This window comes from Gigantopelta aegis, chromosome 8, assembly GCF_016097555.1.
Source record: "Gigantopelta aegis isolate Gae_Host chromosome 8, Gae_host_genome, whole genome shotgun sequence".
Taxonomy (NCBI): domain Eukaryota; kingdom Metazoa; phylum Mollusca; class Gastropoda; order Neomphalida; family Peltospiridae; genus Gigantopelta; species Gigantopelta aegis.
In genome coordinates, this window is record NC_054706.1 from 10,299,269 (window position 1) to 10,327,103 (window position 27,835).

The 27,835-nt window shown below is 38.4% G+C and overlaps 2 protein-coding genes across 2 annotated transcripts in view; both read left to right on the forward strand.

Annotated features, from left to right (window-relative positions):
* The window catches only part of LOC121379459, a 62,951-nt gene extending 62,476 nt beyond the window's left edge, over window positions 1-475 (forward strand). Inside the window, exon 22 of the mRNA XM_041508101.1 lies at window positions 342-475. The gene's annotated coding sequence lies outside the window, so the exon portion shown is untranslated. The remainder of the gene's footprint in view (window positions 1-341) is intronic.
* On the forward strand, window positions 21-15,277 carry LOC121379272 (polycystin-2-like). The gene is made up of 4 exons (XM_041507805.1): window positions 21-604; window positions 9,515-9,689; window positions 11,691-12,923; window positions 14,520-15,277. Exons 1-4 carry the CDS (start codon window positions 314-316, stop codon window positions 14,606-14,608), a joined length of 1,788 nt encoding a protein of 595 aa, XP_041363739.1. The 5' UTR covers window positions 21-313; the 3' UTR covers window positions 14,609-15,277.
* The last annotated feature ends 12,558 nt before the right edge of the window (window positions 15,278-27,835 follow it).

Here is a 27,835-nt window from a genome sequence, read left to right on the forward strand (position 1 = left end):
GTTTATTTATTGATCTAGTGTTTTCTTTGTCCTCTGTTAGGAAATGGTGGTATGTATTTTAAACTTTACAATTAAATATCAAACACTAACATGGTTAAATGGTTAGGATACAGGTTAGATATGTATTTAATATTTTCAAAAGCATCAGACGGATTTACATATAGCCTATACATGGCACAATTATTGTTTTCAGCGATGTTGAAGAATGTGTCTTAGTGGTCATTTTGATAGAATATAGGTTTGAAGTAGTTAAATCATCACATGAGAACTTTAACCATTCATCTTTGATCATAACACCTGACACAGCAATGTAATGGTTTTACTCGTTTTGCTTCTTTCAGCCAGAAAACGTTTGGACTACAAAAGCCCCTTTCCTGAGTCTGAAATGGAGGAAGTCAAGTTCAGGGTTAATCAGCGATCGAAGATGCACAAGGCTATTAGCGAGTTCATAGTGACGGTTTTTCTGCTTATTCTCCTCTGTTCCATTGGCTACACCAACAGAGATCCTCACGGCTTTCTGCTACGCACAAACCTGCAGAACCAGCTGTTCCGTCCATTAAGACCAGTCTACAAACCAGGTGCCCCGCTTGCACCAACTGACAATGTAAGTGTTTGCCTGTGGTAGTCTTGTTCACAGGGCCGTAGCTAGCGTATGGGCAATGGGGCAGTACCCCCCCCCCCCCCAAAAAAAAAAAAAAAAAAAAAAAAAAAAAAAAAAAAAAAAAATAATAATAATAATAATAATAATAAAATAAAATAAAATAAAATAAAATAAAATAAAATAATAATAATAATAATAATAATCCGGTAAAAATAATAGAAACTTAAAGAATATCTTAAAAAGGATTTTAATTTTGTAAACCCCCTGAAATGGCTGTCTTGCGCCTTCCATGCTCGTTCGTTGCCACAATGCATCTGTCCCCCGACTCAAAAGATCCTAGCCTTGGTTCATCCTCATTTGCTGCTTCTTAGTATTGTTCTCTTTTCTGTAGACATTACCTTAAAGAATACCATGTAATCAAAATATAACGACAGAATTTAACATTGCCTTCTGTCCTAGTTACAACATAGCAGAATGCTGTATTAACGCCATTTTGTTTCCCAAAATAAAGTGTGTTTAACATTAACTTAAGAATACCTTGTAAGCATGCATGTAGCATTAGTACAGACAGAGTTAACACTGCGTTCTGTCCTAGTTATACCAGAATGCCCTATTAAAGGGACATTCCTCAGTTTGCTGCATTGTAAGACGTTTCCGAAAAATGAAATATGTCTACGATTAAACTTACATATTAAATATTTTTTCTTGTTTAGAATATCAGTGTCTGAATATTCAATGTGTTTCTGGTCGTCTTTAATATTTGTAAGAAGCCCAAACTGGATTTTGTCATCAAATAATTTCGTACGTACAAAAAAACAATATTTTAGGAAATAAGATTAAATTTAACCTAGTACAAATATTAAAACGATCAGAAACACGTTTAATGTACAACCACTACTATTTTATGCAGAAACATATATTTGATATGTAATTACAATCGTTAAAAAGTCTCTGTTAGTCGATAACATCTTAAAAAATGCAGCAAACTCAGGAATGTCCCTTTAACTCCCATTTTGTTTCAGTATGGTTTCTTTGGGTGTTTTTTTTTTTATGTCACGTTTATTTAAACCACGCATGCAGGATTCTTAGAAGAGAGGGTGAGATTGTTTTCACAGCGGTACAATTGTTTTCGTGGGCTTCGGATGTGTACAAACGCGTCACTATACCCTGTGTAGGATACGTTCCTATTTAATATGATTATAACGTTTTACAAACAAAGAAGAAGAAAATTATGTTCAGAGTTCAAATTATATTCTTAGAACGAATTACTAAAAATGACAGACGTACTTTGTATACAAAGTAAGGTCAAAAGGTTAGGTCATATCTGTTAACTATGATTTTGTTAATTATTGGGTTTTATTTAAACAAATTGTGTTACCAACTCGTTTAATTTAACTTCAAATGAAGATTGCCAATACAACGGGTTCCAGTCGGCAGTTAAAGGCGTAGCGGAAGCACGTAGACATTGCGTGGGGGGAGGGGGGGGTAACTGAGATCAAGGGTGCAAGCAACGTTTCTAGCGGGTTCTTAGGTATGCTTCCCTGTAAACGTTTGAAAACTAGAAGTCCTGAAATGCTATTTCCTGTATTCTATAAGTAAAATTCATATCTGCCTTAGGATTTACTACCAATAATATTTTTATTCAGAATTAATGGGGGAGCTGCCTCACACCCAGTCCCTCCTGTTCCGCCGTGCCTGAGTAACAACATATATCATTGCGAAAATATATTATATAAGCATTTATTTTCACTCCACAATTGACATCATTTAAGTCTCAATTTTCTGCTATTATGACCGCATCTCTCTGTAATAGTGGTCCGAACATACCGTTGACCCAAACGGTCAGTGCACAATATTACAAATCCACCAGTGAGCTTACCATTGAAAAATATAAATCGTTTTAATTTTTTTACCAATTACTAGAAGCGAATATGTGAAACACAACAACTGGGATTGTTTAGCGATAGTTTTAGTCAATTGAACATTGATTAGCAACTGCAGTAAAATGTTTTAAAATTGTGTAACAATCTCTCTGATAACAAAATGTTCTCTGATATCTTATTAATTTGCTAAACACTGGATCTTTCGGGTCTCATCTAATTTCGGGGCCTTGAAATCCTGGCATTATTTACATATTGGGTTTGCTTACGCCCCCCCCCCCCCCCCAAAAAAAAAATAAATAATAATAATAATTAAATAAATAAATAAAATAACTAAATAAAAATTAAAAAGTCCATATATAATGAGAGAGAGAGAGAGAGAGAGAGAGAGAGAGAGAGAGAGAGAGAGAGAGAGAGAGAGAGAGAGAGAGAGAGGGATGGGAGTTTTATTTCATGGGTTTTTTTTCGAATACAACGAGTGATGTGTACAAACCATATTTTCACTAATTAACAGAAAAATCGTATTCGAAAACACAACATGAAAATGTATATTTATTATATACATGTTTTCAAATTTTTGACAGTATCTTTTGCTTTTTGTTAATATCTTTCGCTTTTCCTATCGAAAACACTTAACGCCATGATACATTTCTTCCGATGGACCTTTTTTCCAGAACATTTACTTGACCATAGACTTTTTAAAAGAAATTTTTTGAATAAAAATTATCTTTATTTAATTATTAAATTAACATTTAATGCATAGATTTTGATATAGACTTCAGAATCTTTAAAACAACACAAAAAAACAAGTTTAAAATTTTGGATCAATTCGGCCACAGCAAACGGATTTCTATTTTTCAAGAACTGGGGAGACAACCAACAGCCTTTAACTTTAATCCTGGCATGAAGGTGGCCCCTAGGTATCTTGGGTGCCCCACCTCTTTAGGCCCCACAAAGAGGAGGATCCACGAGCCACATACCGCTTACCCCTATTAATATCTCCGCCGTCTAGGTTTCCCTTAGAGGGCAACTCCAATACGGTACCGTAAAGGAGAGGACTCCACTGGTTCCTCAGTAGTAGTTCCCAATATAATTAGTAGTATTTCATAATACTGCTGTGCAAACATACCTGACAAAGCGATCGTCCAAAAAAACCCACAAAAACAAAACAAATCGAACGCCGTTAAAATATAACTTACACACAATGACAGGACATTGAGTCATCATTATTTAGCTTCGTATTCAATTCGTTTTAGATATTTTATCATAACTGCACTTCATGTCTCTTTTTTATCCGAAAAGTTGTTCAAATTACTTTCATTTTTTTTTTTCAAATACGATCAGATGCATTGGTAATCATCAAACTTAAATACGAAGAAACGAGACAAAGAGAGATAATTTAATCATGAACTTTTACAAAAAAGTAAATACGATTTCTATTTTCACTGTAGCTAAAATACAGTGAAAATATGACTTTACTTTTCACCATATATATATATATATATATATATATATATATATATATATATATATATATATATATATATATATATATGGTTAATCAAGTTTAGTCCTTCCCACAGGGAACGCCTTTTTTCATACTATGGAATTTATTACAAGTTTATTATTTCTGAGCAAGGCAAGTATTGCGCCCCCTAACCAGTGGACCGTTAGCACCCACCGAGTCCCTTCCACCAGTCCAGAATTTTGCGCCCTGGCTCCTTCAGCTTACTACGCAGGCCAGTAGCCGGGGGGTGGGGGGGGGGGGGGGGGGGGGGGGGTCGGGATTTTACATATAAAAGTCCTTGTCCCCAAATGACCGGAACAACGTAGCCGGGTTTGCTACCCGTCGGACTCTTCAATCACCAAATCAGTTATAGCGGTATGGTTAAATAAGCTATAGCGATGTATGTTGATGATTTGCCAACGCCTCATCTTGTGACAACGGAATTGGATCGATGGCGGCATAAATTTAGGACGGCCATAGATAAACCGAGCTCCCTTGCACGGGCCCTAAAAGCTTGTGATACAACAATGTTTCCCAATATCTTCGTTCTGCTAAATCTCGCGTGCACGTTACCGGTTACTTCGTGCGAGTGTGAGCGAAGCTTTAGCACCATCCAGCGACTACATACATACATACATACATGCCTGCTTCTATGGGACACGAGCACCTTTCTAATTTGGCGCTCCTAACAATTCATTATGACCAATATATAGATGTGAACGAGGTTGTAACATTATTCGCCCGAGGAAAATGCAACTCAGAACTGGACTGTATTTATACAATGAAATGGTATGATCTTATGCAAGTTAGGGGGCGGGACGTAGCAACGTCTGTCTGAGGTTCCATTTGCTGAAGGTTGGATCCTCCTCAGTGGGCCCGTTTGATTATGTCCCGACCCAGCCGGTGATCCATAACACTTCCATCAAAGGATGACGTGTGTGCTATCCTGTTTGTGTGATGTGGGAAGTGCACATAAAGATTCCTTGCTGCTATTTGGAAAGAGTAGCCATGTGGCGACAGCTGATTTCATCTGTGACCAAGTGTCGATATAACTGCGTTTGCCATCCAATAACCGCTGATTAGTAGTCAATGTGTTCCAGTAGGCTTAAATTTGTTACAATTTGTGTCATTTATTATAAATACATTGGTACGACTGAAAACAAACGGTTTCTCGTCATGGCTCTGTGACAGGCCATTTAACATCCATACCACAACTTAATGCAATTTGTTAACATATATTTCGCAACAAAAGTTAGTGCATTATTCTCGAGTGTAACCGGCGTCCTCATATTGTTTGGCAAGGGGTTATATATATATATATATATATATATATATATATATATATATATATATATATATATATATATAAAAATCTGGGGGACCCCCTCCCCCACCTCCACCCCACCCGTCTACGGCTCCGCGCCTTCGGCGCTCGCGTTTGATAAGTTCCGTACACATGAAATTTCAATCTCCCCCGCTAAACATGCTGGCTACGGGCTTGCTACGCACCCCAACCTCCCTCCTTAACTGTCCTGATAAACAAACAATGTATTAATCAGTCAAACGAACGAACAAACAAACAAACACACAAAACAACACATTAAGCAAACAAAGAAGAAAAACAACACGTACCCCCATTCACGGATCCAATCAGCACGTAAACGATATCGCAACAGAACAGCATAGTAGTTAGCAGTGGTTGGGTCTCACTACACAGATCACTTCCGGGTGAGAGTTCATTCATCCAATATAGTTCCTAATTGTGACACATGTTATGGTTCACATATTCACTTCTAGGAAATGGTGAAGAATTAAAACAATATGTATGTTTAATGGTAAGCCTTCTGGCTGTATTTTACCCATGCTATTTTGTAATATTGTGCTTTGACCTTTTGGGACATGGGTGTACAGCGCAAGAGACTGCCGGAGTGAATCGGTTAATGAACCACCTGTTCGGACCGGTACTACAGCCAGATGCGGTCATAGAGAAAAAAACTGAGACGGAAATGTTCTCAATTTTGGAGTGAAAATAAATGCTTATATAATGTATGTTCGCAATGGTGTATGTTGTCGGTGCCAATGAGAACCCGTTCTATTGGCAATCTTCGTTTGAAGTTGGGCAATTTAACATGGGTTTCAATGGCAGATGACATCTGTGTAGTGAGACCTTATTCGGTAGTGTCTGATTTATACACATTTTACATTTATACACATTTAAAATAAATGTGATTATAAATGTCAAACAGCGATTCTGCTGGCACTAAATTCTGAAAAATGCAGTTACTATCACTGTGACATCAATAAGCAGATTAATTAAAACGCCAATGCATTGTTGACGTCACGACAACGGAAATGTTGATGTTTATATGGTAACATTTCCGGCAATTATCGTAACTTAATGGAGAATGTAGACAAATCATATAAATGTATGTGAGTGATCTGGCATGTAATCGTGAAATAAGGCTACTATCGTGGTACAAAGTTTATAGCAAACACAATAGAGAGAAAAGTATCACATTCAACATGCACAGATTTTTGTAAAATGGAAATCAGTCAACTTCGTGCATTTTAGATGATGAATTGTATGTAAAACCTGTCGGGGTTTGGGTTTGTTTTCATGCAAATGTAACGAAAACATGGATTGAATTAAACGTAACATTTGCAAAAATCGTAGGGTCTAAACCAATCTAATTAAAATTAGCTCCACTATTACATGTGGATCTAACACCAGCCAGTTGGAGCTCATGTCCATCAATCAAAACCTTACTTGCAGAATCCTGCCAGTGATTTAAAAATAATTTGAAAACATTCCGAATTATCCTGAGGGTATATGACATGTTTCGTGTGAATTACGAATGCCTTAAAACATGTTTTATTTTATAAAATAAATAATTTGTAATGTAAAACTGAAGACTGATTTAGTTGGGGGGTTTTATAAATAAATAAATAATTTTTAATGTAAAATTGAAGACTGATAACCCACCCCGTTAACGTTATAAAAGGCGAAGTGTGATTGGTCAATATTTAAATTATTATTTACAGACGAAATGTTACCTGGACATTGGGGACTACGCAGTGTTGTTAGCAATCCGATTAAAATTAGTTCTACTGGTCTAAATAAGGCATTCGTAATTTACATGAAACATATTGTATACCCTCAGAATAATTCGGAATGTTTTCAAATTATTTTTAAATCACTGGCAGGATTCTGCAAGGAAGGTTTTGATTGGTGGACATGAGCTCCAACTGGCTGGTGTTAGATCCACATGTAATAGTGGAGCTAATTTTAATTAGATTGGGTCTAAACAATTGAACAGGACTATAATATAGCCATACGCTATCCAATGGGTATGGGTACTCTATTTACGTGCCACTGTCCAAAAAATGGTTTAGGCACGCCCATCACAGATCCGACCTCTGACCTCGCCAGGGGTAGATTCTGGGACGAGGGGGGGGGGGGGGGACGGAGGTCGCTATCCTAAAATGACGTTGGACGGTATAACAAAATAAATTAATGTTGATGGTTCATTCTAAATGGTTCCAAAATATTTATTTTTCTTGTGAAGTGTAACGATTACACTGTATGTAAAGAATTACATGCGGCATGCCCCATCCCCACCCCACACAAAAAAGTGGCCAACATTCGAATAATTTCATTTACCACTTTTCTTAAAAGTATTGAAATATCCTGTTATGATTGACCGACAGGTTAAAACGTGACGTTACATTTCACGTTTGCTTCGTTTAACGAGAACACATTGATTTATTAATCATCGGTTATTCGATGTCAGACATTTTCTAATTTTGTCATATATTCTTCGAGAGGAAATCTGCTTCATTTCTCCATTAGTAGCATTAGGTTACAACAATTGCCAGAAACGTTACCATAAAAAGGGCAACATTCCTTTGGCGTGACATCGACAATGCTTTCACACAAAAAAAAAGAAGAAAAAAAGAAGACTTTTGATTCCAATTGGCTTCTTTTGATATCGACATTCGGCAATAGTTCTTGATTATGCATTTTGATAGGCAGTGCAGCACACCACAGTGACGGTAAAACTTAGAATTTAATTTTAAACAATCTGGGAAGATAATTAATTCTTATATTAAAGAGATAGGCTGTACAACAAAAATGTCGTGCAGCCTATCTCTTTAACATAAGGATTACAGGGCAGTTGCAGCTGGGCGGTTGTTGTTGGTGATGGTAGTGATCTGTGTGCGTGTGTGTGTGTGTGTGTGTGTGTGTGTGTGTGTGTGTGTGCTTGTGTGTGCTTGTGTGTGTCTGTGTGTGTTTGTGTTTTAAGGTTTTTCAGTTTTCTTTTATGTTTGTCTTGGCAAGTTATGGTTTGTTCCCTTGAGTTAGGTATTTTAACAGATAGTCGTCCTATAAACGAAGTAGCCGTCCTGACCATTTCATAACGTCCTTTTGACTTTTTCGTGACTAGATATAGCATTTTAAATATAATAACTGTTCTGTCACTGAGCTCAGACTTGTCAAGTGGATTTACTAGGGTTAGCACATTTCTCTTTCTACTCGCAGGTTCACAGTGTAAGAAAGCACTACATGTGTCTGTTTTCTACTCGCGGGTTCACATAGTATGAGAGTACTACATGTGTCTGTTTTCTACTCGTAGGTTCACATAGTATGAGAGTACTACATGTGTCTGTTTTCTACTCCAGGTTCACATAGTATGAGAGTACTACATGTGTCTGTTTTCTACTCGTAGGTTCACAGTGTACGAGAGTACTACATGTGCCTGTTTTCTATTCGTAGGTTCACATAGTATGAGAGTACTACATGTGCCTGTTTTCTACTCGTAGGTTCACATAGTATGAGAGTACTACATGTGCCTGTTTTCTACTCGTAGGTTCACAGTGTACGAGAGTACTACATGTGTCTGTTTTCTATTCGTAGGTTCACATAGTATGAGAGTACTACATGTGTCTGTTTTCTACTCGTAGGTTCACATAGTATGAGAGTACTACATGTGTCTGTTTTCTACTCGTAGGTTCACAGTGTACGAGAGTACTACATGTGCCTGTTTTCTACTCGTAGGTTCACAGTGTACGAGAGTACTACATGTGGCTGTTTTCTACTCGTAGGTTCACAGTGTACGAGAGTACTACGTGTGCCTGTTTTCTACTCGTAGGTTCACAGTGTACGAGAGTACTACGTGTGGCTGTTTTCTACTCGTAGGTTCACAGTGTACGAGAGTACTACGTGTGGCTGTTTTCTACTCGTAGGTTCACAGTGTACGAGAGTACTACGTGTGTCTGTTTTCTACTCGTAGGTTCACAGTGTACGAGAGTACTACATGTGTCTGTTTTCTACTCGTAGGTTCACAGTGTACGAGAGTACTACATGTGCCTGTTTTCTACTCGTAGGTTCACAGTGTACGAGAGTACTACATGTGCCTGTTTTCTACTCATAGGTTCACAGTGTACGAAAGTACTACATGTGGCTGTTTTCTACTCGTAGGTTCACAGTGTACGAGAGTACTACATGTGGCTGTTTTCTACTCGCAGGTTCACAGTGTACGAGAGTACTACGTGTGGCTCAATTATACAGTGATGGACGCCATGTTCCCACAGGAGAATTACAACGATGATCTGCTCGGGGCAACAGACAGACTATTGATGTCGGATCTTAGCAATCTCCGTGTTGGGGCGCCCAGACTAAGACTACTCAGAGAAAGGAAAAGTAAGATTCATCTTCTAGCCACAGCATTTCCTGGTTATTGATTATGTATCACTAATAATAACAAAACAAACAAAAACTAAGACAGGAACATAGAAAGAAATTCAACAACCGTGTCCTATTTTGAGATCCTAATATTGTTCATGATTGTATGGCGTTGGTATGACATTAGTGTCTTATACTATGTTAGTCTCGAGTCTAGACTTAGTTTCATAAGCACCAGACCAGAATGTTAATGTGGACAACGTTTAGGCTAACAATTTTACATACTCTTCAAGTTCCTTTCTTCATTGCACAATAATGTTAACTGCGTAGGGGAGATGGGATGCAGGTAATAAAATTGCTGCAGCCATATATTTCTCTGTTTGACTAGCTAGTTTATAATCATCCTCCTTTTTTCACAATGGTTGTGTTCTTATGGAAATGCTAAGGATATGATTACACAAAACGCCACTGTATATAATTATTATTAAAGGTAGGGTCAACTCAAACAAGAGCCGTATGTGTTGGAAAGATGCATACCCGGACCACCAACACATACTGACACTTTAACAAATGAAACACGTGTAATTTTAGAATTAATAAAAAAACTTAATTATTCCTGCTAACTGAGGGCAGCCATTTTGTTTCGTTTTTGTGACGTCCGGTGGTATAGGTTGGGGCGAAGTGGCGTCAGCTCCGTCCATCTCCTCTGTGCACAGTGTAAACAAACGGTCTAATTTACAAGGCGCTTCCCTTTATTCAACCTGACTTGTAAAACAACATAAATGACTTGATAGTATAATAACCTAGTTAACTAAATATATTTCAATTTGCATCAATAGAACAAAATGGAGTTCTAGTATTTTTCTTTTAAAAAAAATCCATAGAAAAAAATGCATATTATTAGGCCTATTGGGACTACGTAATTGGTCAGCTTTGTGATTTTAGATTGGAAAGTCTACTTAATAAAAGGGTTTACAGAATTACTTACAGTAATAAAGCAGGACGTCTGATAATGTTCATTACGATTTGATGGATGTCCGTGCGGCTATCAAACAATACCTTGTGATCTTAATAAAAGAGGCACGTCTCTTTAGTGTGTCTAGACCTGCCAATCAGGAACCACAGGTACAGGCCACGGAAAGAAAAGACCAATTAACTAAGAAAACACTCTGATTATTATTTCAGTACATGGGTTAATTTATGTACAAAACATAATACAATGTACAGTTATTTCAACACTTTGACAATGGTGGTTTATTTTGTATTGAAAAATAATATATAAGTGTTGCTGGCTTACTGGGATGGCTATTATTACAGAACAGTGCGATGCATTCGCACACATCAGGTATGTTTTGTTTTTTCAGTTCGAAGACTAATTCCTGACGTGACACGTTAGGTATTATGTAACCACCAGCTCGCCAGAGGGCGTATTCACTGGGATGGTACAAAATGGCTGCGCCCATTATATATAATAGCCATCACATTTAACCGTTTTATGAATTAACTATACGATTATACCTGTTGATATTAAGCAATAATCTGCATTATATATCGTTGAATATGCATTCCAGGCCAAATGCCTTAATTGTCCCCTCCTTTAAGACTTGGAAGGCGATTTGAAGTGGACTGGAAAAAATGGAGATATATTATAATATTGTAATATCTTCAGGATTACAGTCTGCAATAACATGTCCAATTCAGTTTTCATCTTCCTAGCAGTGTTAATCAGTTTATATGGCAAAGCCGTGAGTACTACAGTTGTGTTATAGATTTTCCATTTCAAGGGATACTAACCTTGTCCAAACTCACTATGCACATTCGTCTCTGCGGGTGGAATCGATTGGCAACCCATCCGTTTTCCTATTAAAGCTTGTTGCCAAACAATATCTATCTTATAAATAAAGGAACCTTTTTCATAATGGCTCTTGATAAGCTGCTGGCTTTAATATGATAATCTGTCTCGTATAATATTCTAAGCAAGTAACATAATTTATTTCATCTATTTTTATACTATTTCAGCTTCCTGTTCCTTGCCATATTTAGGCAATGTCAACTGCATTCCACCATATTCAGTTGCTAATGAAGATACACGCGACTATTGTGAGGGCTGGAACTCTACAAAACCATGTAACGAGGATGAAGGGTTGAGACTAACAAGTGCAGCCTGGACTTTCATACCAGCTTGGAAAATCTGGGGTATTCCTATAGCAGGCACATTCAAGGTGTATGGTGGAGGTGGATATATAGCGGAGTTGGACATCAGTCGCCCAGTGGCTAAAAAATCAATAGCTGAACTGATAGAAACCATGTGGATTGACCGTCGCACGAGAGCTGTGTTTTTAGAGTTCACTGTATATTCTACAAACCTGAACATGTTTGCTTACATCAGTTTACTTTCCGAGTTTCCCGAAACGGGCGCTGTCTTTCACTATACCAATATCTTCACCTTCAGAAGTCTACAGCTAACAGGAACTCTGGGTAGCTTCGTTCTGATATGCGAAATCCTTTTCATGATAACCACTGTTGTATGGGTCGTGGTTATGGGAGTCCGCTTGCTAAAAGAGAGATGGACGTTCTTCACGGTGTTCTGGAACATAGTTGAACTCGCCACTGTCGGTCTGTCTTTTGCTGCAGTCGTCTTGTACTTAATCAGGCTTATGTATACCAATGAAGCCATAGCTAAGTTCAAAGAGAACTCTCGCATTTTCATCAACTTCTACCACATTTCAGTATGGGATGGCTTCTTTATATACGTTGTTGCCATTCTTATAGCCCTTGTAACTATGCGACTTATCAAGGTTCTGGGCCTCACAAAATTCACCCGTACCGTCTTCACTGTATTGAAGCAAAGCTCTAAGACTCTTCCTGGTTTCTTTTTCTACATTTTCCTCATCCTGCTGGCATTCGCTGCATGTGGCACCCTGTTCTTCGGCCCCTTCGCAAAGGAATACAAAGACATCATCACGTGTTTGGAGAGTCTCTTCTCTGGCGTGCTGGGTCACGCTGGATTCACCAAGATGAACATCCCTGCCGAAAGCAACTGGTTTGGTTTGATATACTTCATAACCTTCATCATCGTCGTGACCTTTACACTGGCAAATATCTTTATGACGATATTACTGGACACGATGGACATGCTTGCCCAAGATCGCAGCAATGACAGGGATCTGGAACTTACGACATACTTGTGGCACTCTGCTAAAGAAATCATCACCGGGAAGAAAACGGATGGGTTTTTGAAGGCAAAATCAGGTATGCATTTTTTATGAATTGTTCTCTTCATATGTCTATACTGTTGAGAGAGAGAGAGAGAGAGAGAGAGAGAGAGAGAGAGAGAGAGAGAGAGAGAGAGAGAGAGAGAGAGAGAGAGAGAGAGAGGGAGGGAGAGGGAGAGGGAGAGGGAGATAGAGAGAGAGAGTTCATTTTATTTTCTTGAAAAGGAATCCTGTTTTACTTCTAACATCTTTGTTACGCATTCTGAGGCTAGGTCATGATATAATATTTCCCAGAAGATGATTAGTAGCAGTGGTGGTGGTGGTGGTGGTGGTGGTGGTGGTGGTGGTGGTGGTGGTGGTGGTGGTGGTAGTAGTAGTAGTAGTAGTAGTAGTAGTAGTAGTAGTAGTAGTAGTAGTAGTAGTAGTAGTAGTAGTAGTAGTAGTAGTAGTAGTAGTAGTAGCAGCAGCAGCAGTAGTAGTAGCAGCAGCAGAAGCAGCAGAAGCAGCAACAGTAGCAGTAGCAGCAGCAGTAGTAGTAGTAGTGTTAATGAAATCTTTATGAACGTAGAGACAGGCCTCGGTGGCGTCATGATTAGGCCATTGGTCTACAGGCTGGTAGGTACTGGGTTCGGATCCTAGTCGAGGCATGGGATTTTTAATCCAGATACCGACTCCAAACCCTGAATGAGTGCTCCGCAAGGCTCAATAGGTAGGTGTAAACCACTTGCACCGACCAGTGATCCATAACTGGTTAAACAAAGGCCATGGTTTGTGCTATCCTGCCTGTGGGGAGCGCAAATAAAAGATCCCTTGCTGCTAATCGGAAAGAGTAGCCCATGTCTTTCTTTATACTCTTCTACGTTCATAAGAAAGAAAGAAAGAAATGTTTTATTTAACGACGCACTCAACACATTTTATTTACGGTTATATGGCGTCAGACATATGGTTAAGGACCACACAGATATTGAGAGAGGAAACCCGCTGTCGCCACTTCATGGGCTACTCTTTTCGATTAGCAGCAAGGGATCTTTTATATGCACCATCCCACAGACAGAGTAGTACATACCACGGCCTTTGATATACCAATAGTGGTGCACTGGCTGGAACGAGAAATAGCCCAATGGGCCCACCGACGGTGATCAATACCACACCGACCGCGCATCGAGCGAGCGCTGTACCACTGGGCTACGTCTCGCCCTAGAAGAGTGTAAGAACATGGAACTGGGTCGTGTGATGCCAAAATCGCATTCATTTGCATTTAATTTTAGTCTTTATATCCAATTAAGGTTCAATTACGCTGTCCTGGGCAAACACTCCAGCTATCTAGATTAGTGGTTAGTGAGAGAGAAGTCGGTGTAGTGACCTTGCACCTATTCATTGAACCGTTAAAGCTCGTTCTGGTGTGGCGAGCCGATGTCGGAATGCGAACCCACTTGGCCTTACGTCGATGGCTTAACCACTGCAGCACCAAGGTCGGTCCAAGTCAGCTTGTAAAACAAGAATCGGGACGCAGTGGTTTCTAACAGCTAGACAAAGGAGCGCTTCTTCGTTTTTTGTATGATTTGTACATCCTCCTCACGGTCCTGTAGAAAAAAAATCAATTAAAAGAAGATATTTTGATAATGTTTTACAGATACTGATGGCGAATCTATCACACGGATAACCACTTTTCGTCAACTACTGATGACAGACGTCAAAAACCGTGAAAATGCCCAGCTGTAGCCAGTGTTGGTCAAGTGATTAAATGACTTCAGAAGCTGAATGAATAAAGTACCCCGCCGTAAATACTGTAAACTATTGTATACCGTTATACAAAATATATCACATTGTAAAAATCCTAATAGGTGCACGTACCCGCACCTGCATGTACGTATGCACACTAGATACATACACAACTGTCGTATTATTCTGTAAAGTCTGTCATCTTTCTCGGTTTGTTTTTGTTTACTTACAAAATGTCATTATCTGTGATTTAGAGGTACCTCATACCGTCTGTTTTTGTGATACTAAAATATATTTTTACAACAAATGCTGGACCAGTGTTGAATATTGTTTTAAAATTAAATTTTATTGATATGGATGACATACTGTCAAATGTGATAACTTGGTATGTTATTTTGTTGTTCAAGTGTTTGGTGAATGTATATATATAAATAGTATTGTTCTTTGAACTTTATGAATCATAGCCGGTAATAATTTGTTTTGTACTTGATTTTGTTTTTAAACATTTATGTTATTAAGACACAAAATGCTCTATATTTTGGTCTAGGTTTCATATTTATTTATTTATTATTTATTATTTTTTATTTTTTTTAAATATTGTTTTGTTTGGGGGGGGTGGGGGTAATAGTTTTTTGTGTGTTTTTGTTTTGTTTGTTTGTTTGTTTTTGTTTGTTGTTGGGGTTTTTTGTTTGTTTTGTTTTTTGTTTGGGGTTTTTGTTTGTTGTTGGGGTTCTTTTTGTTGTTTTGTTGTTGTTGGGTTGTTGTTGTGTTTTTTTGTGTTTGTTCGTTTTGTTTGGGGTTTTTTTTTTTTTTTTTTTTTTTTTTTTTTGGGGGGGGGGGGGGTGTCTAAGTACATCTATTTACAAAGACATTTGTTTTTAATTCAGTAAGAGGTAGCTAGGGACCTAGTGAATTTGATCATTTGTTATGTGATATACCAGGTATTTGTGTAACGTGTGCAACGTTTTATGTAAAATATACTAATGGAAAGAAACAATCCAAATTTGATTTACTGATCGAGTAGTTATGGTTGCATTATATACACTTTGAACTTTACTGCCCGAGTACTTATGGTTGCATTATATACACTTTAAACTTGTAATATAGGATTAAATGACAGTACTGTCAGTAACTTGTTTAGCCTTCTAATACTGTGAACGAGAGTTTTCGCTGCAGTCAATAATTATTTTCTGTTACTATTTAGGTGTTCCTTTCCATCAGTATATTGTCTCAATAGCTTCTTTTAAAGGGACAGTCCTGTGTTTACAACCATTGTAAAATGTTTCCGACCAGTAGAGCCTTTTCGATGACGTAACATGCAAATTAAATACATTTTCTTATTATTTAAAATGTCAGTGTTTGTATTTATACGGTGTTGGCTGTTGTCCTAATGCTTGTAGTAGCCCAAACCGGATTTTACCGCCCAATAACTTCAATAGCTGCAACCTTTCAGGACAGTCCCTTTAAGAAGTATTGATCAATTCAGTGCCTTGTGTTTGCTTTGTTTTTGTTATTATATACAAATGTTTAGACGATTGTTTTGCGCAGACAACAACCCATCGAGGGTGGACTATAGTATTATCTTATTTATATAAATCATTGAGACTGTGATTATTTCTATCCAATAATGTTTAATTAACGTGTATTTGTGTACACTTTTAGAAGAAAACAGTGTATGTAATTAGGCGATGGTGGTAAAATGTTGTGTTTTTAATACGTTAAATTTATTACAGGTTAAAAAATCTAATTTATTTAAAATTTATTTTAGTACATGGAACGATCCTACTAAGTTGTAAAGCAAAATGATTAATTGTTAAAAGTTTCTTGTTTAACAAAATATGTTTTGTTTTTGCTTTTTCTTCTGCTACGTTTTCTATGTTTTTCGGGATGGGTAGGGAAGGTGAGGTGGGTGGTGGTTGAGGTTTAGGCCAATAGCATGCGTATTTGGTGAATATATTTCATTTACATTATTCTATCAACACTAAATTTACATTTGTCTTCATTTTATTATAAATACATTCTAATTGCTTTAATATATAAACAATATTTTAATACAATTTGTGTCTAAAATGTTTTTTGAACGAAGAAACAAAAATTATACTAAGAATGAAGATAATAAAAACGAGTAAATTTTGGAATAATTGTGTCTGCTTAATTACTTGTAATAATTGTTTGTTATCTTCTGTTTAATTGACAACTTTAAAACAAAGGATGTGGTTTGGTTGGGGGTTCTTTGAACATAACACTTTGGAAAACTAGCTTTTGTTGTATGTTCTTTCTAGGTAGCAGACACTCCTTTTTGGGTTCGCCTATTCTGTATTGTTATATTTGTTGTTTGTTAACTTATTCTTGTGTGCTATACATGTTAGGTTTTAATAAACGTATTTTATGACATATTCGTTGTTTTGTTTTGAGGTTGTTACGTATAATAATATATAGCAGCAGGCGCGTCTGCAGGGGTTGCCTTTCGGGGGTCGAAAACCATCTCTGCTCAAGCGAATTTTATCATTCTTTAAAAGTTTTTGTCTAACGACACCGCTAGAGTACATTTATTATTTAATCATCGGCTATTGCAAGTTAAAGATTTGGTAATTCTGACACGTAGTCATCAGATGAAATTCGCTACATTTTTTGTAATGTAGCAAGGGATCTTTTATATGCACTTTCCCACAGACAAGAAAACACATACCACGGCCTATGACCAGTTGTGGTGCACTGGTTGGAATGAGAAATATCCCAACCAGTTGAACGGATCCACCGAGGTGGTTCGATCCTGCGATGCAAGCACCTCAAGCGAACACTCAACCGACTGGGATAAATCCCGCCCCTCGTTGACTCGACCCCTTAGAAACTTCGTGCATCATAGCCTAGACCTCTCCATGCATACACTCATGCACGCGCGTCTGAGCATGCGGTGATCATATGTTATCTGCGAATTTCCTTCCATTTCAGTGTTTAAGGCGACACCACACGATAAGAGTGCCTGGTATGAGAATAACTGATTGCATAGTAGCCGACTATTCTCAGGCGACGCACTCGTATCGTGTGGTGTTGCCTTTAAGAGACAAAAGGGCAATCACCAACTTTTCTTTTCTTTTCTTTCGTTTGGCTTTATTATTCATAAACAATACCAATTAATGACACATATGGTGGGCATTGTATGTGAGTTTTGGTAGGGTTGTCAAATTATGATTTTTATGTGAAATATAGATTTACAAAATAAGTGATTTCATTGTGTAGTAGCCTGGTGTATATGGAAACTGCTTTTGAATTTAAACAGAAATAATAATAAGTATCACAGGTACGTCTCGGTGCGAACTACATGTAGAACTAAACCAAATAACATATGACTGGGTCAGAGTTGGAGGTGAATCTAACGTTTGATAGAGCAGTTAATACCACAAGACCTGCCATTGGTGGTAAATGTGACTGTTTCATTCGAGCAAAACATGTATGCAATTTTATTTCATCTAGTACCACTGTATCAAGTAACCCTGTGCCTGGAACTTGTATTGGGTACCTGTAAAACAAACGTACTCCAATTTTGTGTGAAGCTAGGGGTGTTTGTAAAAACATTTGGTTATATAAAAAAAAGAGCTGTGAAAGGTACCTGTTTCTTCAGTTAATACTGTGAAGCAGGACTTATAGTACTGATACTTATGGGTCCTTGTTGGTTGATATCGCATACAGTGTTTTTAAACACAAATGTTAACATGGTGGTATACGGGATTTTGTTTGGTATAATACATTTTCATTTCAACTTGTGCTTATATCCAATTAAGGTTCAAGCACGCTGTCCTGGGCACACACGTCAGCTATCTGGGATGTCTGTCCAGGACAGTGGGTTAGGTGTTAGTTGTTAGTGATTACTGAGAGAGAAGATGGGGGTAGTGGCCTTACACCTACCCATTGAGCCCTTAAGAAGTCGCTCTCGGTTAGAGCCGGTAACGAGCTGCGAAGCCTGTACCTACCAGACTGTAGTCAGATAACTTAACCACTGCGGCACCGAGGCCGGAGGTGCGCCACTGAGGCCGGTGGTATAATATAACATTCAAGCATGTCGTCAACAACCCACGGGGTAACTCTAATGACCTTCGGTAATTAACAAATCCTGACTGAGTGGTCTCTCTTTGACTATTACTATTAGTTCTGTTGTACTAAATCATTTCCAATTTCTGATAATATTCACATTTTCGAATAAAATTAACATAAGTAGCGAATGAACACAGTCAGACAGTACACCTATTAAAAGTGTTGCACATCAAACTGACCTGGAAGAACATGGGGTGTCACATGACATTTTAACAGTGTTGCCCATCAAACTGACCTGGAAGAACATGGGGCGTCACATGACATTTTAACCGTGTTGCCCATCAAACTGACCTGGAAGAACATGGGGTGTCACATGACATTTTAACAGTGTTGCCCATCAAACTGACCTGGAAGAACATGGGGTGTCACATGACATTTTAACAGTGTTGCCCATCAAACTGACCTGGAAGAACATGGGGTGTTACATGACATTTTAACAGTGTTGCCCATCAAACTGACCTGGAAGAACATGGGGTGTCACATGACATTTTAACAGTGTTGCCCATCAAACTGACCTGGAAGAACATGGGGTGTCACATGACATTTTAACAGTGTTGCCCATCAAACTGACCTGGAAGAACATGGAGTGTCACATGACATTTTAACAGTGTTGCCCATCAAACTGACCTGGAAGAACATGGGGTGTCACATGACATTTTAACAGCGTTGCCCATCAAACTGACCTGGAAGAACATGGGGTGTCACATGACATTTTAACAGCGTTGCCCATCAAACTGACCTGGAAGAACATGGGGTGTCACATGACATTTTAACAGTGTTGCCCATCAAACTGACCTGGAAGAACATGGGGTGTCACATGACATTTTAACAGTGTTGCCCATCAAACTGACCTGAAAGAACATGGGGTGTCACATGACATTTTAACAGTGTTGACCTGGAAGAACATGAGGTGTCACATGACATTTTAACAGCGTTGCCCATCAAACTGACCTGGAAGAACATGGGGTGTCACATGACATTTTAACAGTGTTGCCCATCAAACTGACCTGGAAGAACATGGGGTGTCACATGACATTTTATCAGTGTTGCCCATCAAACTGTCCTGGAAGAACATGGGGTGTTACATGACATTTTAACAGATTTTCGTTTCTGTAACCCTCATTTTCTAGGGTGGGACATAGCCCAGTGGTACAGCGCTCGCTCGATGCGCGGTCGGTCTGGGATCGATCCCCGTCGGTGGGCCCATTGGGCTATTTCTCGTTCCAGCCAGTGCACCATGACTGGTATATCAAAGGCCGTGGTATGTACTACCCTGTCTGTATAAAAGATCCCTTGCTGCCAATCAAAAAGAGTAGCCCATGAAGTGGCGATAGCGGGTTTCCTCTCTCAATATCTGTGTGGTCCTTAACCATATGTCCAAAGTAATATAACCTTAAATAAAATGTGTTGAGTGCGTCGTTAAATAAAACATTTCTTTCTTTCTTTCCCTCATTTTCTCTTAATATCGCTGGTCCATTTGTAGTGTTCCGAGAGCTGGTGTCAACTTCTGTTTCGATAAAACGTTACTTTTGGTTAGTATTGTTAGTATTTCTTTTTGTTTCATTAAAAACACTTGACCGCGTGTAGACATTGTTAAAATTGGGGCGGGACGTAGCCCAGTGGTAAAGCGTTCGCTTGATGCGTGGTCGGTCAGGGATCGATCCCAGTCGGTGGACCCACTGGGCTATTTCTCGTTCCAGCCAGTGCTCCACAACTGGTGTAACAAAGGCCGTGGTATGTACTATCCTGTCTGTGGGATAGACGTTCTAAATTTTAAGAGTGCTGTCCACAGTTTTTCTGGTATTGATATAGCTTTCGAAAAATAGTTGTTCTTTGTATAATCGGTAAGTGTTGCCTCTCGATGACAGTGATATGTTATTTTTCCATGTTTGTAAATACTGATCGCATTGTCTTTGTTTAATTTGTTGTGAGAGACAATTTACTGATATGAAAGATTGTCTTATCCAGATATCATCCATTCCCAAGTTATTCAGTGTGTTTTTAACAGTATTAATCCAGTTATAGTTAGTTCCGTTAGTAAGGTGGTCATTTAACATAATTTTGTATAAAAGAGTAGACAATTTTGATTGTTTTCCTGATATCAGTCGCGCCCAGTAACATACCATTCTTCTATATATAATTAACTCGACAGGAGTTCTCCCTAACTCTCCATAAAGCATAAATATTGGTGTTGCGTTCTTAACGGGTATGATGTGTCTTAGAAAGTTTATTTGTACAGAATTAAATAAATCAACTTTTTCATATCCCCATATTTCACATCCATATAATAAAACTGGCAGAACCATTGAGTCAAACATTTTAAGTTTACATTCGGTTGATAGATAGTTGTCCTTTGATTTTGATAGTACAAAGTGCATGGCCTTGGTAGCCTGTTGTTTAAGTCTATTCTTTGTAACTCGAAAGTTGTTTAATTTTGTAAAAGTAATTCCTAAGTATTTGTATTCTTTCACATGTTCTAATGTATTATTTCCAATCTTAAAATTTTGTTTATAATCTCTAGTGTTACCGTTAAAAATAAATATTTTCGTTTTGTTGCCATTTATTTTAAGTTTCCATTTATTGCAATATTGATAAAACATATTTAAGGTGTGTTGCAGGTCTGCGGCAGAGGTTGATAATAGGGCAGTATCGTCTGCATATAACAAGCAAAGCATGTATAAAGCAATATCTATTGGGTGATCTTGGTTGTCTGTTGTAGGGGAAACCCCTTCACATCCATGGCTAGATAAATAGTCTTCTAAATCATTCAAATACAGGGAGAATAGAATAGGGGATAAATGTTCACCTTGATGGATACCGTTGTTACATGGGAATAAAGTAGATTGCTGATTATTTACGACAATCATTGATTTAAGACCTTGATACATTTGATGGATAATTCTAAAAAATGTACCGGTTATGTTATGCTGTAGTAGTTTATGCCAAAGCTGTATTCTAGGTACCGTATCGAATGCTTTCTCAAAATCCACAAAAGCGCAATATAACTTCTTTTTCCTTTTTTTCAAGATATCTATTAAGTCATGTAATGTAAAAATATGGTCTGTCGTTGAATAGCCTTTACGGAACGCGGTTTGGGCCTCACTAATGGTATTATTTTCCTCAATAAATAAACTTAAACGGTTATTAAGTAAAGTTGTGAACAGTTTAGAGCAGCAGCAAAGTAATGTTATTGGTCGGTAATTTTTGGCATGTAGCCGATTTCCTTTGTTTTTGAAAATTGGTATAATAATACCGGTATGCCATTCATCTGGTAGGACTCCATTATCAAAAATAGTATTAAAAAGTTTAACATAAACTGGCATGAGCGACGTAGCGGTTGACTTAATGTATTCGTTAACTACTCTATCAACACCTGCTGCTTTATGATATTTTAGTTGTTTTATGGCTTTCATTATTCCATCTGCACTGAAGTTTTCGTTAATAATACTGTCATTGTTTACTTCATATAGTACTTTATCCATGTTAAAATTAAATAAGTTATCATTATTGGGTTCGCCCTTATTTAAGTCGCTGAAATAGTTGAAAAATGTATCAATAGGAGGAACGTTAACGTTGTTATGTAAGTTACCTTGTTTCTTAAGTATTTTATAAAAGGCTTTGGGATCATCTAACCGTAACCGTCTCAATTTAATTTCTGTTTTAAATTTATGTTGTGCAAAAGCTTTGAATATACTTTTTTATAAGACTTACTGGCGTTAATTAATCTCATTTTATTATCTGTAGTTTTATTTCTAGCGTATATTGTTTTGGCCTCCAGATACTTCGTACGTAAATGTTATCCCGAACCAGGATCGCTTGTTGTGCGCTGACCTTTTGTTACGGCTGTTACTGTATACACACACGTGATCGAATGTCGAGGCTGCCGTGTCTAAAAATAGATCTTTTAACATATCGGTGGCTTTTATGACACGTGCTTTTGTATTAGTAGACTCGTCGTCAAGAATTAGAGAAATGCTTTCGATTATGTTGTCATTAATATTATTTATAAAGTCTTCACGTTTACTAGGAACCCATTTGCGTACTGTTTCCCTTCGTACACCGTTACTATGATTTACAAGATTGTTTGTGTCAGTATTACATTTTCAAGACATACGACTGGCTGCTCCTAGGTGATGACCAGGTCACCAATGCCATACATCGACTGCACAATCAAATAAGAATTGTTTCTCATTTTTTAGGAATTTATCGATGTATAAAAGTCACAAATGGTATAAAATCGCGTAGCGTAGCGAAGCGATTTTATACTACATTAATTAATAACATTAATTAATACTACATTAATACTACATTAATTAATAACAACAATAATAACAACCCAGGAACTGATCACTTAATTAGTTAATCTCTAGGTGTCTAGTTTACACAATATGCTAAACACTTCACCGTGACACAACACCCACACGTGTGATAATTGTCTAAAGAATATTGGTATAATACAGTATTAAAATATTTAAAGTCACATCAATCACATCAAGGTTATACAACAGAGCAGAAATAAGATATTTACCAAAGTCCAAACGGACAACGTTCCCTGGGAGCCTTCCTTTTCGTTTTTCCCCGATATCTCTGAAAAACTAGCTATTTATTATAAAACCAGAATATCGCCTGGGGGTACAAGGCGGTCCTCCCCCTATCATCTGATATTCCACCTCTACCAGAGTCGGTATATTTTCTTAGATCTCCAGACTGGCTGTCGCCAATCACGGTTGTAAAATCCGCACTCGCAGAGGTATTACGTAACTACTCGCCACATGGCCTCCGCACCTGGCTAAGTGTGTACGGTCGCGCCGAGGTATTACGTAACCAAGTTGCCCACCTGGCTAAGTGCAATTTGGAACTGCACACGGCCTTCTAAAACAATTAATATCGCCACAGGCGAAACGAAATTAAGAGCATGTACCGTCACACACCCCCACCTCAAAAAGGATATTTCCTCTACTCTAGGAATAGGGAAATATACTACATTAAAACAAAGGGTGCGTTAACCGACGCATACGGGCATTTATAACACATGTAATAATAAGGTGACTACCAGTAATCACACTGAGTCTCTGAGTCCCTGGTATACAAATAAAATATATAAAAAACAAAACAGAAATCAAGAATGTCAACACATTATCATAACGTTCAACTTCGGGACAGGGCATCAGCGATTACATTGGATGTGCCCTTGATATGTTTAATGGTAATTGGGTATTCTTGCAGAAGAAGACTCCATCTCAAAACTCTCTGGTTGGAGGCTTTCATTCGGATGGTCCAGTCCGTCTTCGTCTTCTTGGAACAGCACAGCTCCAACACCCACGTCACTGGCACCCACAGCTAGCTTGAACGGAATTCGGTAGTCTGGTGCTGCCATCACGGGAGACGAGTAGCGCCTCTGCTTGAGACGGTTGAATGACTTCTCGCATTCACCTGACCAATGGAACTTCGTTTCCATCTTTTTCAGCGTCGCACGTTTTCTAGGTTTTCTCCGATAGGCATGCTGTCGAATCGGTGTAGCGTCCTGGCTTAAGGTCTTGGTAACCGTTGGAAGGTCCTGACAAATGGAAACATTGTCTTGTATCAATGTAGTCAGCTTTGATCGCTGGGGGCTCAAGTCTGCTAGAATCTGGCCGTTGGCCAACTTGCGCTCCGCAGTCTTGACGTCATCACAGGAAATTGAGTGTCTCTCAATTTGGACCGGTAACTCTGGAACTATCGGCAGTCTGTCAAAATAACCTTTTAGCAAATTGATGTGACAATACCTACTTTTCCTAACCCTATCAGTAGTGTTTATCACATACCCTGTCTCATTAACCCGTTTGAGCACAACATAGGGCCCGAAATACCTGTTCTGCACAGAACCCCGTTTAATGGGAAGGTACAGCAGCACCTTATCCCCTGGTTTAAATTCCCGGCTCCTATCCTTTCTATCAAATACTAATTTTATTTTGCTCTGAGCATGGCCCAGTTGCTTCCTAGCCTTCCTATCTCTAACTCTCTTATTCATTAATACTCCCTTGTCCATATCATAACCTGACATCTGATCCTCCATCTCACCCTTAGTTAACAACGTAGTGCGAACTGCCAACAAATTTGGATCAGCCCCCTGCTCTAGAACTAACTCTTGTCTATCACAAGGTAAGGCCCCTCTATCAAACACAACTGGTTAATTTCCCCTCTGCGGCAGAGCAACCGGTTCCACCACATTTAATTCCTCAGTTGACTTATCTACCATTTTACTGATAACCTCATCCACTCCAATTTCATGGCTCACACACGTATCAGACAAATCACAAATATCCTCTGGGTCTCGTGCTAACCTACTGGCCATAGCCCTAGTCTTTACACACGCAGGATATTTAATCTCATCAACCTCACACTCTTCTATTGGTAAAGTGCTGTCTTTAATTAACAGTTGGTCACATTTCGGCTGACAACACTGACTAGTGAAGTCATTTCCCAACAAAACTCCTATGTTTTCAACAGGCAAGTCCTTCACAACACCCATAACGACTGGTCCCGTCACAACTTCGAACACAAGAAAACGCTATGTAACCGAACAACCATTTTTTCTCCAGTAACCGAGGTTAAAGCCAAACTACGTCCTGTATCTGAATTTTCAATACCAGGTAAACACTTTTGCGTGATCAGACTCTGACTACACCCGGTATCTCTATAGATTGATATTGCCTTAGGACTCAATTCTTGTTTCACATCACAAACCATACCAGTGGACACATACGGGTTTACTTTCTCTGCCATGGGACTAACCATTAACTCTCTCGCTAACGGAGCTGACCTCACTAAACCGACCACGTGAGCATTATCGCGTTTCCTTTTAAAACAGTCCCCGACAAGATGGTTATCCCTTTTACAGTAACTGCAATGTGGACGAAAAGTTCGTGCATTGGCTGATAATGCAGGTTTATCCTTACTTTGCCCACCAGGTGCATTCCTTGCCTGACTAGCTGACCAACTAGAAAACTCTCCCCGATAGTTACTTTCCCGGGAAAAACCTGGCTGAAATTTCTTCTTATCACCCTGTTGTATAGAGCTACCCTGTACTGCCTGAGCTTTGTGTATTAACACGTAATCATCTGCCACTATGCCTGCCTCCTCTATCTTTTTGACTTCACGATCCTCTAAGTGAATACGTAAGCTAACTGGTAATCCATTTTTAATGTCCTGTAAGATCAACAACTCCCGTAACTCGGTATATGACTCTACCTGATGAGACACCACCCATTTATCAAACATCCCTGCCTTCGTAGCCACAAACTCACTATAAGACTGACCCTGCGTTTTTCTCAACTCGCTATACCGTAAACGATAATCCTCAGGTCGTAATTCATACGCCCTCAACAATGCCGCCTTAACTAGGTCGTACTGACTTGATCGCTCATCACTCATTGAATTATAAGCTACACTAGCCTTAAACTTAGACACGGCTAACAATGTCCACTTAGACTGCGGCCAATTTAGCTGCTTAGCGGCCCGTTCCAAAAGTTGAAAGAACATATCTACCTCCTGGTTATCAAATACAGGCACTGATCTATAAGCCTCCGACATGTTAAAACCATTTCCTGCCTCACGTCTAACTTCTTCAGTATTCAACTTTAACTCATGTTCCACTTTTAATTTTGCTAACTGGAATTCTCTATCCCTATCTCTCTCTTCTCTCTCTCTCTCTCTCTCTCTCTCTCTCTCTCTCTCTCTCTCTCTCTCTCTCTCTCTCTCTCTCTCTCTCTCTCTTCTCTATCCCTCTCTCTATCTTCCCTATCTCTATCTCTATTCTCTATCTCTCTCTTCTCTTTCTCTCTCTATCTCTATCTTCTTTTTCTCTCTCTCTATCTCTATCTTCTCTCTCCCTCTCTTCTCTTTCTCTCTCTCTCTCTCTCTCTCTCTCTCTCTCTCTCTCTCTCTCTCTCTCTCTCTCTCTCTCTCTCTCTCTCTCTCTCTCTCTCTCTCTCTCTCTCTCTCTCTATCTCTATCTTCTTTTTCTCTCTCTCTCTCTATCTAATGCACGTTCCTCTCTTTCGTACTCAAGGTTTTTAAAAGCTAATTGTTGTTCCACACTCAACTCATTTATCTCTATCTCTGGAACAATCTCACTGTCTTCCATAACAGGCCTATCACCAAAAACTTCCTGGATAATAATTGTTTTTATATCACCTAAGGTTTTAGCTGATGTTAAATCAATTTCTCGCTCACCCGCGATTTCAACTAACTCGGCCTTACGTGCTCGCTTAATCTCCACTACACTGAGCGTAGGCCCATCCAACAAATTCTTATCCATGTTTAGATATGACGCACTTATTATTAATTAATTTTCTAGTGAACAACGTTGCTACTTCTGATTAATTTGTAAAATTAATTTATAAAGCCCCCATTTACAAACAATACTTTTTTAAATATGCATGTCCCGTTTCAGATCCGGGACGAGCGCCCCAATTTTCTACTCCTGTCACGGGGATTCTATAATACCCGTAACTGGATAAAACACGATTGTCCAAATATCTCTCCTAACTGTATATCTATTAGATCTCTCTGTAACAGGCGGTATATACCCGCTTTGGCTCGTCTAGGTATGATCAGAGATAAGATCTTATATAAGCATATATTATTATAGCGCGTTTAGTTCACTAGAAAACACAACAAAAACACAATACACTTGGGAATCTGTATTAATCTACGCTGACAAATGTACTGCCGCAGTAGTTAATTAATAACAACAATAATAACAACCCAGGAACTGATCACTTAATTAGTTAATCTCTAGGTGTCTAGTTTACACAATATGCTAATCACTTCACCGTGACACAACACCCACACGTGTGATAATTGAGAAACGCTTCCAGGGGAACTTAATTAATAAAGGAATTACAGCTCTATTCCTAACTGGTTAATTTTTAATTAACCCTAACTACTCATTCAGTAACCTTGTAACACAGAATTAATACTGGTACCTATCACAATAAAGACAATAACCTACAGTTTACCTAGGTCTTCTAGGATGACTGGCTAAGCTTTATATTACCAAATACTCGTATAATGTTAGAACAAAAAGTCTACGATTTACTTCGTCAGATGACCGAAGACACTGTCTAAAGAATATTGGTATAATACAGTATT